Source organism: Myotis myotis, unplaced genomic scaffold, assembly GCF_014108235.1.
Source record: "Myotis myotis isolate mMyoMyo1 unplaced genomic scaffold, mMyoMyo1.p scaffold_m19_p_44, whole genome shotgun sequence".
In the NCBI taxonomy this organism is placed as follows: domain Eukaryota; kingdom Metazoa; phylum Chordata; class Mammalia; order Chiroptera; family Vespertilionidae; genus Myotis; species Myotis myotis.
In genome coordinates, this window is record NW_023416351.1 from 318,504 (window position 1) to 332,266 (window position 13,763).

At 67.8% G+C, this 13,763-nt stretch overlaps 1 protein-coding gene across 3 annotated transcripts in view; it reads left to right on the forward strand.

Annotated features, from left to right (window-relative positions):
- Positions 1-13,763, forward strand: part of NOTCH1 (notch receptor 1) — a 46,431-nt gene that overhangs the window by 15,913 nt on the left and 16,755 nt on the right. For all 3 annotated transcript variants that reach the window (XM_036306807.1, XM_036306808.1, XM_036306809.1), the window contains exons 3-15: positions 2,994-3,256; positions 3,998-4,336; positions 6,454-6,576; positions 7,221-7,454; positions 7,974-8,129; positions 8,290-8,475; positions 8,705-8,818; positions 9,531-9,644; positions 10,152-10,385; positions 10,471-10,581; positions 11,232-11,424; positions 12,847-12,992; positions 13,119-13,232. In XM_036306807.1, coding sequence (XP_036162700.1) covers positions 2,994-3,256; positions 3,998-4,336; positions 6,454-6,576; positions 7,221-7,454; positions 7,974-8,129; positions 8,290-8,475; positions 8,705-8,818; positions 9,531-9,644; positions 10,152-10,385; positions 10,471-10,581; positions 11,232-11,424; positions 12,847-12,992; positions 13,119-13,232 — 2,327 coding nt within the window. The remainder of the gene's footprint in view (positions 1-2,993; positions 3,257-3,997; positions 4,337-6,453; positions 6,577-7,220; positions 7,455-7,973; positions 8,130-8,289; positions 8,476-8,704; positions 8,819-9,530; positions 9,645-10,151; positions 10,386-10,470; positions 10,582-11,231; positions 11,425-12,846; positions 12,993-13,118; positions 13,233-13,763) is intronic.

The following is a 13,763-nucleotide window of genomic DNA, read 5'->3' on the forward strand; positions in this document are numbered from 1 at the left end:
TGGAGCTCACAACCCGGGCCTGTGTCCTGACTGGGAATCGAGCCATGACCTCCTGGTTCATAGGTTGGCGCTCAACCACTGAGTCACCTTCTTAGGGAAGTCTGGTCGCTGGGCGACAGGTGTCTGTCTGTCCCTGGGAAGGTCAGCGTTGTGGCCAGGCTGGGAGTCAGGTGCGGAGGAGAGTGGTGCGGGGCTGGAGCCTAGGGGCCAGGCAGGCACGGCCTCGGGACTGTCCCAGGCCCAGGCCCAGACCTGCTCACCTGGCGTCCTCCCTTCCTGGCTGCACCTGGAGCCCACCCTCCGCCCCCAAGCACCTGCCTCAGCTCCCGTCCCACCTCCAGGGCTGCTCCTCCCTGGTGGCCCTGCCTGTCCCAGAGCTGGGGGGTGGGGGGCGGGGGGCGGCTGTGCCCAGGCCCTGCCCCAGGGCGGGCAGCATGCCTTCACGGTGCGTCCACCAGGCCTGGCGGGAGCAGAGACAATGGGCCCTCTCAGCTGCTGTTCCCCACGGAGGAGCCTCCCGCTCCCGCCCGCTGGGGTTGGCGGCCGTGCGCCCGGCTGGGAGCAGCTGCCGCCGCGTCCCCTGCCACAGGCACCTGCTCCCGCCGCCTTTGTCCACTGCCGACGCCTGACGTATTGGGCGCCTTCTCCTCCCACCAGCCCAGCCTCATACAGCCTGGCTGCGCTGTGCCTGGGCCAGCGGGTTCTCCCAGGCCTCTACCTTGGGGTCCCCATTCAGGACTGGGTGGCACGAGGGCCGAGAGGGGGTGTTTCCTGGGACGCTGCCCCAGGGCTCGAGGGTTCAGTCATATCTGGGCAGGGCTTTCTGGTCCATTTGAGGGACACCCAGTGTCCAGACACATCAGGGTGCTGAGCGGGGGTTGCTGTAGTGGCGGGGTCCCCGCGGTGCCCCCAGGACCAGTGACAGAGGCCTAGCCCACAAAATGTAGGGCACCGGGCAGCCTCCGCTCCCCTTGGAGCTGGGGGGGCAGAGAGTGAGAGGGAGGCGTGACCAGGCAGCTCCCACCGCTGGGATGGGCAGTGCCCTCTGCCCAGCACCCACCGCTGCCCGCCCTGCCGGCCGCTCGGAAAGAAAAAAGAGCCTTTTCTCCCAGTGGGAGCGGTAGCCAGCGCCTCCTGACAATGGGAGGCATTGAGGGCTGGGGGAGGTGCTGCCGCTGCCCCCTCCCCCGCCCGTTCCCAGTGAGCTCAGGCCAGGGCCGTGGCCTGTAACTGGATCCACACACTGTGGGAGCCCCAACCGCCTTCCTGGACCCGGGGAGTGAGGCTTTGGGGGAGCCCCAGCACTGGCTGCAGAGCCCCAGGGTTCCCCTGGCGTCTGCCCGGCCGCCCAGGCCTGAGTGGCTCTCGGCCCTCCCACCGGGCAGCTTGTCTCTCTAAGCCAGTTGTTTGGGACTTTTGGCTTCTGGCAACAGATGGTGGGCCGGAGTGGCCATTTTGCGCCCTCCCCGTCCACCCTGCCCAAGCCGAGGCCACGGATAAAAGCCTTCAGGGGGACTGGGAGCCTGGGGGACAGGGAGCAGCCCAGCTGCCGAGAAACGCTCAGGCCCCGGCCCCCACCACCCGCTGCCCTCAGGCCGGGCCTTCTCCTGGGGGGACCGCAAGGGGCGGGAGTGAGGGCTGGACAGCTGGCATTTAAATGTGGCCACAGCTCCAGGGGCGGTGCCAGGGCAGCCCCCTCCTGCTGGGCTCTGGAAGGCGGACGGACGGTTCATGCCCAGGAGCGTTGAGCCCCTGTTTAGCCAGAGGACCCCCTGGCACCCCGCCAGCTCCCCCACCCCCGCCCCAGTGCCCAGAGCTGTGGGCGCAGCAAGGAGGCCACCTTCCCAGGCCACCGCGGGCGGCACGTTCTGCCTCAGAGGCTCTGCCTCTGGGAAGGGCAATGCCTGGCTGGTCCCAGAGCCTCCGCTGAGCTTTCCCTCCAGAGCGAGGCCCGAGGTGCCCTTGGGGGGGGCGGGGGGTACGGTCCAAGCTCTAGACGCCGGGCCACCAGGTGGGGGAGGGAGGCAGGAGGCCTCTCCTGCTCACCTGCTCCCAAGGTGCCTGCAGTGTTCTGGGGGGACACAGGCCTGCCCGCCTGTCCCCGAGCTCAGGAAGGACCCCGGCACCTTCGTTTGTCCCGCTGTGAAGTGGGGGTTCCCATCCCGGCCTGTGTTGCCTGAATGTCTCTTGGGAAGACTTGATCCCACAGGGAATGAGCCGGGTGGGGATGGGGCGGGGCGCCAAGCTGAGCCCCAGCGAGGTCCCTGGGAGGCATCTTCGTCGTGGGAAGCCCAGAGGGGGACGGGGACACGACGGAGTTCAGAGCCACCTCCGCGCGCCCCCCCCCCCCCGCCCCCAGCGGCTCTGGCCGGTCTGCGCCCCCCTGGGGTTGCTGAGATCCAAGCCGGGTCCTGCTGAACCTCCTGGTCTCTAGCCCGTTCCCCCAGTTAACGAGGGTGAAATTCACTTAGTATGAAATTAGCTGCTTGACAGTGTACAGTTCCGTGGCATGTGGCACAGTCACCGTGTTGTGCAGTCACAGCCCTGACACGTCCACGTCCCCTGGAGGAGCCCCTGTGGTAGCCCGCCCGCTGCGCCCACTGCCTCCAGACGGGTGCCGGGCGGCGGGGCCCCCAGACGGGTGCCGGGCGGCGGGGCTCCCAGACGGGTGCCGGGCGGCGGGGCCCCCAGACGGGTGCCGGGCGGCGGGGCTCCCAGACGGGTGCTGGCCGGTGGGGCCCCCAGACGGGTGCCGGGCGGCGGGGCTCCCAGACGGGTGCTGGCCGGTGGGGCCCCCAGACGGGTGCCGGGCGGCGGGGCTCCCAGACGGGTGCCGGGCGGCGGGGCCCCCAGACGGGTGCCGGGCGGCGGGGCTCCCAGACGGGTGCTGGCCGGTGGGGCCCCCAGACGGGTGCTGGCCGGTGGGGCCCCCAGACGGGTGCTGGCCGGCAGGGTGGCCGTGGACTGACGCTCGGTGTGTCTGTCTCCCACAGCTGCAGCGAGGCCTTCGTGGGCCAGCGGTGCCAGGTGCACAGCCCCTGCCTCAGCGCCCCCTGCAGGAACGGCGGGACGTGCCACGCGCTGGACCGGGGCGGCCTGGCGGACTACACCTGCAGCTGCCGCCTGGGCTTCTCCGGGCCCCTCTGCCTGACGCCCCAAGACAACGCCTGCCTCCCCAGCCCCTGCCGCAACGGCGGCACCTGCGACCTGCTCACGCTCGCCGACTACAAGTGCCTCTGTCCCCCCGGCTGGTCAGGTGAGGGAGCCAGCAGCGGCCCTCGTCCCCCCCTCCGTCCCCCCGAGGGCGGGCTGGCCTGGCCCTGCCCCGCTGCCCGGCATGTGCCGAGCTGGCAGGTGCCCAGCCCGTCCGAGTGGCCGGAGGAGGCCCTGGGCTTTCGTTGGGCCGTCGGGGACTGTGATCCCCACACAGCTCTGAGCCTCCACCTGAGTCCCCGCTGCAGCCCTGGAGCTGGGGGTTCCGCTGCCTGCGGGCCCCCCTCGCCGCCTCCTGCTGCCCAGGGCCCAGGGCCAGTGACGGCGAACCTTTTGAGCTCGGCGTGTCAGCATTTTGAAAAACCCTTACTTAACTCTGGTGCCGTGTCACATATAGAAACTTTTTGATATTTGCAACCTACTATGGATTTATATTTTTGATATTTATTTTATATATTTAAATGCCATTTAACAAAGAAAAATCAACCAAAAAAATGAGCTCGCGTGTCACCTCTGGCACGCGTGTCATAGGTTCGCCATCACTGCCCTAGGCGGAAGCTCCTGGGTGTGTGGGCTCGGAAACTCGGACACAGGCCCCGTCAGACCTGGGTCCCTGGGCCCCGGTCCCTCGTTGACAGAAAGGGCCGTGTTGGGCGGCTGGTCCAGGGGGTTAAAGAGAAGATGCCGCTTGGACCCTCCCAGCCCCACACCTCCGGGTCCTGCGGGGAGGCCCGCGTGGGGGCAGGGCAGCCAGAGCGCCCCTCTTACCCGCCTCGCCCACCAGGAAAGACGTGCCAGCAGGCGGACCCGTGCGCCTCCAACCCCTGTGCCAACGGCGGCCAGTGCCTGCCCTTCGAGGCCTCCTATATCTGCCGCTGCCCGCCCGGCTTCCACGGCCCCACCTGCAGGCAGGACGTGAACGAGTGTGGCCTGAGCCCCCCGCCCTGCCGCCACGGGGGCACCTGCCTCAACGAGGTCGGCTCCTACCGCTGTGTCTGCCGCGCCACCCACACCGGCCAGCACTGCGAGCTGCCTTACGTGCCCTGCAGCCCCTCCCCCTGCCAGAACGGGGGCACCTGCCGGCCCACGGGCGACACCACGCACGAGTGCGCCTGCCTGCCAGGTACGCCGGCCGCCTTGGCCGGGGGGGGGGGGGACGGGGGCGGGGGGGGCGGGGGGGGCGGGGGGGGGGTGAACAGGGGGTGCGCCCCAAGCGCGCATCAGAAGGTGGCCCTGGGTGTGTCGTGCGGGTTGGTCTGGAGTAAGGAAGAGCGTGAGGAGCACGGCGTAGGGCCAGCCGCCACCCCAGGCCCCCACCTGCCCATTTCTGACGGGTGGGCAGACACCCGTTGTGGACAGCTGGGCCCACAACCCCCAGGGGCCCCAGGACCCCCGCAGCCCCTGGAGGGGCTCCTTGGGGAGGCCTGGCCCTGGCCGAGTCTGGCTGGGCCTCCTTGGCATTCCCTCCGAGCAGCAGGCACAGCCTCTCTGCTCAGCCTCCCGGGCAGCAGGCACCGCCACTCTGGAGTCCCCTCATCTTGGGGTCCCTAGAGCCCTGTGCACGGTGCAGAACTCCCTGCTGTGGGAGCTCTCACCCGTGCAACCCGGGGCTTCCCCTGGTTCCCGGGGGTGGGGCTGGTCCTCCCTCCTGTCTCCTGGGCTCCCATGGGTGCGGTGGGGGCCCCGGCGGGCACCAGAACCCCTTCTGTCCCCCCAGCAGGCCCGCAGCACCAGGTCATACTGGTCTTTCCATCATAGTTTATCTCGGTTGCTGGCGACATAAAAATAATAACAAAACCTTTGGTCTGTCAGTTGCAGACGGGGAGGTGGGACCCCAGCAGGGGAGTGGGTGGGGTGTGGTTCCTCGGGGGCACAGCGCCCGGCTGACCCAGGGATGACCTGGGGGTGGCCCCAGCCGCCACGCCACCCGCCAGACTGGGCCCTGCAAAGAGGAAGTGTGTTCTCGGCCGTCACGCCCGGCCTCACTGCAGCACTGCCTCTTCGTGCGGACGCCAGGCACGGGCTTCCTGCGCGCACAGGGCGCCCCGCCGCCCGCCAGCCTCCCTCCCGCCAGCCTCGGCGGCTGCTCCGCGGTCTCTGGGGAGTGAGGGCCCAGCCCTCCGGCCGGGCCAACCCCAGGCTCTCAGTTCAGATACCTTCTTGGGGGCTGTGTGACCTCGAGCCGGGGCCTCTGTGCTGGCCCTGCCTGGGCGGGTGGGGGAGCCCTGGTCGGGGTGAGCCCAGCTCTCCAGCCCTCCAGCCCACCCACTTTAGAAGGAGATCCTTTGGGGTGCGGGGCCCCCCAACATAGCGGGAAGCAGAACATGGGCCCTGACTCTGATGTGGGGTGCTCCCCAAACCACTCTGACTTCCATTTGGCTTTTGCTCGGGGAGCTGGGGGGCGGAGGGCACTCGGTCTCTAAGGGCAGGGTGTTCAGAGGCTGGGGGGCGGGGGGGAGGCGGGGAGTTAATGGGTAACCGGCTGCAGTGTGGCTGTTGCCAGACACACCTCTCCGGGCTGGTCATTGACCACGGAAGGCGTGTGCTTAACAGCTGACGGGCAGGGAGCCCCGCGGAGGTCGGCCCCGGGTTGGGAGGAGCTGGGCACAGCGGCTCTGGGCGCCCCTAGGACTGCCCACCTGGTCCTGCCCACACCACTGCCCAGCTTGGAGGCCCCCATCCCCTGCGGCTCCTGTCCAGTGGGGTACCCGTGGCCCAGCGCCCCCGCACAGCGCCTGGCCTGCAGGCAGTGCCCGGCCACGGAGCCACTAGCCACTCCCGGCCACGGAAGGGTTTCTGTGGGGACCCTCAGAACGTGTGCCCATGAATCTGTCCGTCCAACTGCCCTTTTTAAAAAATATATATATATACACACACCACATACATGTATGTTTTTATTGATTTCAGAGAGGAAGGGAGAGGGAGAGGGAGAGAAAAAAACATTAACGATGAGAGAGAATCGTGGATCGGCTGCCTCCTGCACGCCCCACACTGGGGATCAAGCCCGCAACCAGGCCATGTGCCCTGACCAGGAATTGAACTGTGACCTCCTGGTTCATAGGTGGACACTCAACCACTGAGCCACGCCAGCCGGGCCTAACTGCCCTTTACAGACGGTTCCTTGGAGAGAAACGTGCTGCTTGGTCACAGGATTGGGGAGGGCAGGGATGGGGGACGGACCCCAAGGCAGCGAGCGCCGCAGGGCAAGGGCTGACCTGGCCCCGGGCGCTCTCGCCACAGGCTTCACCGGCCAGAACTGCGAGGAGAACGTCGATGACTGTCCGGGAAACAGCTGCCAGAACGGAGGCACCTGCGTGGACGGCGTGAACACCTACAACTGCCGCTGCCCGCCCGAGTGGACAGGCACGTGCCCACAGGGCAGCGGGCGCCCCCCACCCCCACCCGACCCCCCCGTCACACTGCTGCCCACGGGAGGCGGCGGTGAGGCCCGAGAGCCCGGGCCCGCCAGGAGGATGGTGTGACCTGGGGCAGCCCCTCCCGTCACACTGCTCCCCGCGGGAGGCGGCGGTGAGGCCCGAGAGCCCGGGCCCCTCCAGGAGGACGGTGTGACCTGGGGCAGCCCATCTGCCCATGACCAGGGTCTGAGCCGCCCCCCCCCCCAGGGGCAGCGTAGACGTGGGCATTGGTAGCCCGGGCCCAGGCAGCCCTGTGCCAGAATCCAGTCCCCAGGTTTGAGCCCAGCTGGTTGGGTAGGACCTAGGGACGCTGGTCAGTGATGCAGTCCCGGCCCTTGGGGCCCACCGTTCAGAGGGGATGGCAGGCACGTGTGGGCCCCAGTGCACCTGTGTGCACAGTCAGAGCAGAGATAGAAGCCACCTGGTGCCCATGGCGAAGGGGAAGACGTGACTCAGGCTGGCACGGAGTGGAGGAGCCCTGGAAGTCTTCCTGGTGGAGGCGGACCCTGTGCCTGGAGGGTGGGGTCTCTGCTGGGGTGGAGGGTCTGGAAGCAGCCGCCCACCCGGCCCAACGGTCCCGGTGCCCCGCAGGTCAGTACTGCACCAAGGACATGGACGAGTGCCAGCTCATGCCCAACGCCTGCCAGAATGGCGGCACCTGCCACAACACCCAGGGCGGCTACAACTGCGTGTGCGTCAACGGCTGGACGGGCGAGGACTGCAGCGAGAACATCGACGACTGCGCCAGCGCGGCCTGCTTCCACGGCGCCACCTGCCACGACCGCGTGGCCTCCTTCTACTGCGAGTGTCCCCACGGCCGCACAGGTGAGGGCGGGTGCGGTGACACCGGCCTCCGCGGGCCAGGCCTGGCACACATCACCTCACCCAGACGCACGGCTGGCTTTGCAGGGCCCCCAGGGACGATGCGAAGGGGCCTTTCTGGAGTGAAGAGGGGCAGGGGGTGCCCGCGGTCAGGCCCGCTGGGGATTAACCCGCGTGCCCTGGGACACTCAGCAGGGTCACGCAGAAGCCCTGGCCAGTGTGGCCCAGTGGATAGAGCGTCAGCCTGTGGACTGAAAGGTCCCAGGTTTGATTCCGGTCAAGAGCCCCTGCCCTGGTTGCAGGCTCGATCCCCAGTAGGGGGTGTGCAGGAGGCAGCCGGTCAATGGTCCTCTCGTCATTGATGTTTCTCTCTCTCTCCCTCTCCCTCTCCCTTCCTCTCTGAAATCAATAGAAAAATATTCTATTTTAAAAAGCATCGCAGTGGGAGGCCCTTCCCCAGTGGGTCTGGGTGGGGTAGAGCGGGGGGTGGGGCAGTGCCCACTGATGCCGACGCTCTGCCAGGTCTGCTGTGCCACCTCAACGACGCCTGCATCAGCAACCCCTGCAACGAGGGCTCCAACTGCGACACCAACCCCGTCAACGGCAAGGCCATCTGCACCTGCCCCTCGGGGTACATGGGGCCGGCCTGCAGCCAGGACGTGGACGAGTGCTCGCTGGGTACGCGCCAGGCGGGGCGGGGCGGGGCGGGCGGCGACGGGGCAGCCGGGAGCTCTGCCCTCGGAGGGTCCCCGGTCTGAGGGGGTAGTCGGGCAGGTCCCTCCCAGACTGTTGGAGGCTGGGGTGCTGGGAGCAGCCCCTGACTGCGCTGCGCCCCCAGGTGCCAACCCCTGTGAGCACAAGGGCAAGTGCATCAACACTCTGGGCTCCTTCGAGTGTCGGTGCCTGCAGGGCTACACCGGCCCACGCTGCGAGATCGACGTCAACGAGTGCGTCTCGAACCCGTGTCAGAATGACGCCACCTGCCTGGACCAGATCGGGGAGTTCCAGTGCATCTGCATGCCCGGTGCGTGGGCCACTGGGGGAGCTGAGGGGGGTCAGACGGCCCCCAGCCCCCTTGCCGCCCGGGCGACAGACTAAGCCAGCATCCGGGGAGACTGAGGGAGGCCCAGCCTGCGGGGCAGAGCAGAGCGCGGGGCACTGGGGGGCGGGCCCAGGCGCCCGGAGCTGCAGGTCGGGTGTGGGCGTCTCTCTCTGGGCCAGGACGTTCACAGCCCGTGCTACCCCCCGCCCAGGCTACGAGGGTGTGCACTGCGAGGTGAACCGGGACGAGTGTGCCAGCAGCCCCTGCCTGCAGAACGGCCGCTGCCTGGACAAGATCAACGAGTTCCAGTGCGAGTGCCCCACAGGTGCGTGCCCGCCCACCCGCCCGCCTGCCGCAGGGCTGTCCCAGCCCGGCCCTCCGTGCCTCGGGGACAGGCCGAGACCTGACGTCTCCCTGTGGTGGCCCCGCCCCAGCCCGGGCCTCATTCTTCAGGACCCCTACCTGTCCTCCCCCTCAGTAATGGACGGGGGCGTCCCGGCCGGGGCGCATTACCCCTTACCGTGCTGGGTGTGCTTGCAGGGGTCGCGGAGCCGGGGGGCCAGAGATGCACCTTCTTGCTGCTGGGGTTCTCTGGAGGGGAGGGCACCCAGGGACCCTGGAGGGGTTGGGTAGGAGGAGGCACCAGCCCAGCTCTGGGGGCTCCTGGCTGGCAGGGAGGGCACCATGGACACGGGGGCTCCTGGAGCCCCAGGAGGCTGAGTCTGTCCCATGGAAGCAGGTCAGAGCCTTGAGCTCCTGAGATGCAAATCGGCCTCCCCAGACACCATGGGGAACCCCAGTCTCCCACCTGCCTGGGCTGTAGCCATGGCAACCACAGTTGCTCTGGGGAAAGCCCTTCTGTGGGGCCCCGAGAGGTGGGCCTGGGGCTGAGAGCTGACATGGGGAGGAGAGCGCTCTGGGTGGGGGTGCCGTGTCCCTGCAGAGCACGCGCAGGGGGCCCCTCGCGGGAACCTCCGTGTGGTCCGGGGCTGGCCGTGGTGCCCGGCCATCTGCCAGCCGCCGCTGTGCCGCCGCAGGCTTCACCGGGAACCTGTGCCAGTACGACGTGGACGAGTGCGCCAGCACGCCCTGCAAGAACGGCGCCAAGTGCCTGGACGGGCCCAACACCTACAGCTGCGTGTGCACAGAAGGTGGGGCCGCTGCGGGCGCAGGGAGGGGAGGAGCGCGGCTCCAGCAGAGGGACCGTCGGAGCCGAGGGGGCAGGGGACGGGCCCTCAGCCTGGCAGCCCTCGTCCTGGGGCCGAGGGTGCAGCTCAGCGCTGACCCTGCCGTGGAAGCGTCTTTTTCACATTTTTTAAAGTATTTTTTTATTGACTTCAGAGAGAGAGCGGGAGAGAGAAACATCAATGATGAGAGAGAATCACGGATCGGCTGCCTCCTGCACGCCCCCCACTGGGGATCAAGCCTATAACCCGGGCCTGTGTCCTGACTGGGAATCGAACTGTGACCTTCTGGTTCCTAGCTCGATGCTCAAACCCTGAGCCACGCCGGCCGGGCAAGGCGTCTCTCCATAAAGGACACCTCCCCGGTCCTCCCTGTCAGGGCACCAGTGACCTGGGTCTGGTGGCAGAGCTCGGGGCAGGGGATGGCCTGGCGCCCAGGGAGCAGCCGCTCTGAGCTCGGCCCCCGCCCTGCAGGCTACACGGGGCCCCACTGCGAGGTGGACATCGACGAGTGTGACCCCGACCCCTGCCACTACGGGTCCTGCAAGGATGGCGTGGCCGCCTTCACCTGCCTGTGCCGGCCCGGCTACACGGGCCACCACTGCGAGACCAACATCAACGAGTGCCACAGCCAGCCCTGCCGCCACGGGGGCACCTGCCAGGACCGCGACAACGCCTACCTCTGCCTCTGCCTCAAAGGGACCACAGGTGCCGGCCGGGACTCGGTGTCGGGGGGCAGGGGGGCTCGGCTGTGGGGCTCAGGAGCTGACCACCACGTGCCCTCGCCCCTCAGGACCCAACTGTGAGATCAATCTGGACGACTGTGCCAGCAACCCCTGCGACTCGGGCACGTGCCTGGACAAGATCGACGGCTATGAGTGCGCCTGCGAGCCGGGCTACACGGGTGAGCGGTCCTGGGGGTCAGGGACCGCACCTGGCTCCATCCCGCAGAGCCCTGCTCATGGCCTGGCCTTGGGCTGAGGCTGTGCTCAGAGGTCAAGGTCAGCGATGGCCCTGGGCCCTCACCCGGGGCAGGACGGTGCAGGGAGCCGCCCAGGGCCCACTGTCGGGCTCCAGCGGCAACGGGGATCCGCGGGCACCTCAGCCGGCCCAGCAGGCTGAGAACACAGCCAGGGTCCGGGGCACCGTCTGCCTCTGCCTCCACCATCTGCCCCAAGCAAGCCCTGGCTCTCGGGGCCTCAGGTGCCCCCTTAGTCAGAGGGCACAGTGCAGGCTCTGCCCCTGGGTCACTGGGAGAGGGACTTGCTCTAGTGCCGGTGAGCGCCCGGCACAGAGCGTGGGCCAGGCTGGCTGGTGCCACAGGTGACACTCGTGTAAAATGCCAGCTCGGCCCAGCCACGTGGCTCAGTGGTTGAGCATCGACCTATGAACCAGGAGGTCTAGTTTGATAAATACATATTAAAAAATAATAAAAATGCCGGCTCGACCGGTGTCCCCGCAAAAAACAGGTGAGGGGTCGGTTATGATCCCCGGTTTAACGGGAGGAAACAGGCTCGGGCCAGCACCTGCTCACCAGGCCCCCTCCGCCCCCAGGGAGCATGTGCAACATCAACATCGACGAGTGCGCCGGCGGACCCTGCCACAACGGCGGCACCTGCGAGGACGGCACCAACGCCTTCACCTGCCGCTGCCCCGAGGGCTACCACGGCCCCTCCTGCCTGTCCGAGGTCAACGAGTGCAGCAGCGACCCCTGCGCCCACGGGGCCTGCCGGGACGGCCTCAACGGGTGCGGGCACGGGGCGGGGCGGGGGGCGGGGCGCGGGCGCACGTCCACGCCTCCAGTCCACGGCCGTGAGCTGTGCCCCCAGGAAGGCGGCTGTGTGGGGTCGGCAGGGGGCAGGCTGGGGAGCTCCAGACGGGCCAGATGGTGGCCCCGGGCCGGGCGGGTGGGTGCTGTGACCCCGAGGACAGATAGCTGTCTGTGCCCAGTACAGACGCCTGCTCGGCCCTGGTCTGTGCGCGGCGCATCCCAGGGCCACGTGCCGCCCTGAGCCCCCTGGCCTCGCGGGCACCGTGCTGGCTCCGGGCGGGTCCTCGGGGTCCCTGAGCCTCGGTGCCCTGTGGTTCGTGAGATGTAAGAAGCGGCTGTTGTGGGTTTCGTCCGGCTCCTCGGGTCTACGAACGCCGAAGGGGCATTTTTTTTAAGTATTTTTCATTGATTTTTAGAGAAAGAGGGAGGGAGAGGGAGAGAGAGAATCAGGGATTGGCCGCCTCCTGCACGCCCCACACTGGGAATCGAGCCCGCAACCCGGGCCTGTGCGCTGACCGGGAATCAAACCCGGAACCTCTTGGTTCCTGCTCAACCACTGAGCCCCGCCGGCGGGGCAGGAGCACCTTTTACTCCTCACAAGCCCCTTCAGCCACCCCTGAGCTTACGTTGAGGAGGTGGCTGAGGAACCTGAGGGTGGGGTGGGTGCCAGGAGCCACGCCTGTTAGAGGCGCAGGTGCGGTGCGGACGGTGGCGGGGACGGGGCTGCCCGCCTGTGCAGCGCGGGGCCGCTGGCTGCTCCCTGATGCTCACAGGGTCCAGAGGGCTCCGGGCGGGGAACCGTCACGGCGAGGAGGGTGGTCGCCCGCGGGGGGGTGCAGCTGCTCACCCTGGCCCAGCCCTCGCCCGCGCGTCTCTCCCGTGTGGCTGTGCCGGGTCTCCCCTCTTACGATAAACCCCAAGTCTAGTAAGTGAGCGCTTTCCTGAGTTCTGGGAGCTGGTCTAGCCAATTACCAAGCTGCGGGGGTGTGGAGCCCCTGTGTGTGGGTGGTCGGTCAGGAACACAGGTGGCCCTAGGGCTGGTGATTGGCGTTTGACGTGGGGCGGGCTGGTGGGCCCGGGCCCTTCACCCTCGTTTGGTGTCAAAAGTCTTAGGGTGCAGAGGGGGAAACGGAGCGTCGTCTGACACCCGTTACGTGCCCGCATCGCTCTGTCTGCACGGGGCCATTGAGGCGGGCAGGGGCCCTGCGCCCCCATTTGGCACAGAGAGGGTACGCACTGGGTTCAGGCCACACAGCCAGGGCTGGTGGGTGCTGGTGCCCCACCTCAAAGGACAGAGGGTCAGAGGAGACGGCCACCTCCATGCCATGCGACCAGGAGTGTGTGGGGGCGGGGAATGCCCACCTCGGCCGCCCCTGAGCCGCCATGGTCCCTCTGCAGGTACAGATGTGACTGCGACCCCGGCTGGAGCGGGGCCAACTGTGACGTCAACAACAACGAGTGCGAGTCGAATCCCTGTGTCAACGGCGGGACCTGCAAGGACATGACCAGCGGCTACGTGTGCACCTGCCGCGAAGGCTTCAGCGGTGAGTGTGGGGGGGCGGGGGGGTGTCTGGTGCAGAGCGGGGCTCCGGGACAGTGGCTCAGGCCCATGGCCCAGCGCAGGGCACAGCACACGCTGACGGGCACACTGACCGCTGTCCCCTCCTCAGGCCCCAACTGCCAGACCAACATCAACGAGTGTGCGTCCAACCCGTGTCTGAACCAGGGCACCTGCATCGATGACGTGGCAGGGTACAAGTGCAACTGCCTGCTGCCCTACACAGGTGAGGGCGGGGGGCGGGGGGGCCGCAGGGGAGGGCGGGGCCTGGGTCGCCCACTGGATGAAGGCGCAGTGGTGGCCGTGGGGTGTGTAGGGGCTTTCACGAGGCCGCCTTGTCTGCGTGCTCGACAGCCCCTCCCAGAGGTTCTGCTCTGCATGTGGGGCCTTAGCCCGGCTGCTTTCAGGCCTCGTTGCCAGATGAGCATAAACAGAGGATGGCCTGGCCGTGTGGCTCAGTGGTGGAGCGTCACGGTTCAGTTCCCCGTCAGGGCAAATGCCGGTTTCGGGCTTGACCCCCAGTAGGGAGTGTGCAGGAGGCAGCCGATCAATGGTTTTTCTCGTCATTGATTTTTCTGACTCTCCTTCTCCGTTTCTTCCTGAAGTCAATTAAAAATAAAAAAGTGCGGGATGCCCGGGAGAGGACTGCAGTATAAGTAGGCCCCAGATATTTCACCTGACGGCCTGCTCAGGGGTGAGGAGGTGGAGTCCTCGGCACAGGCAGGGGCCGTGCCTGGCTGGCGGCCTCCAGGGCTGG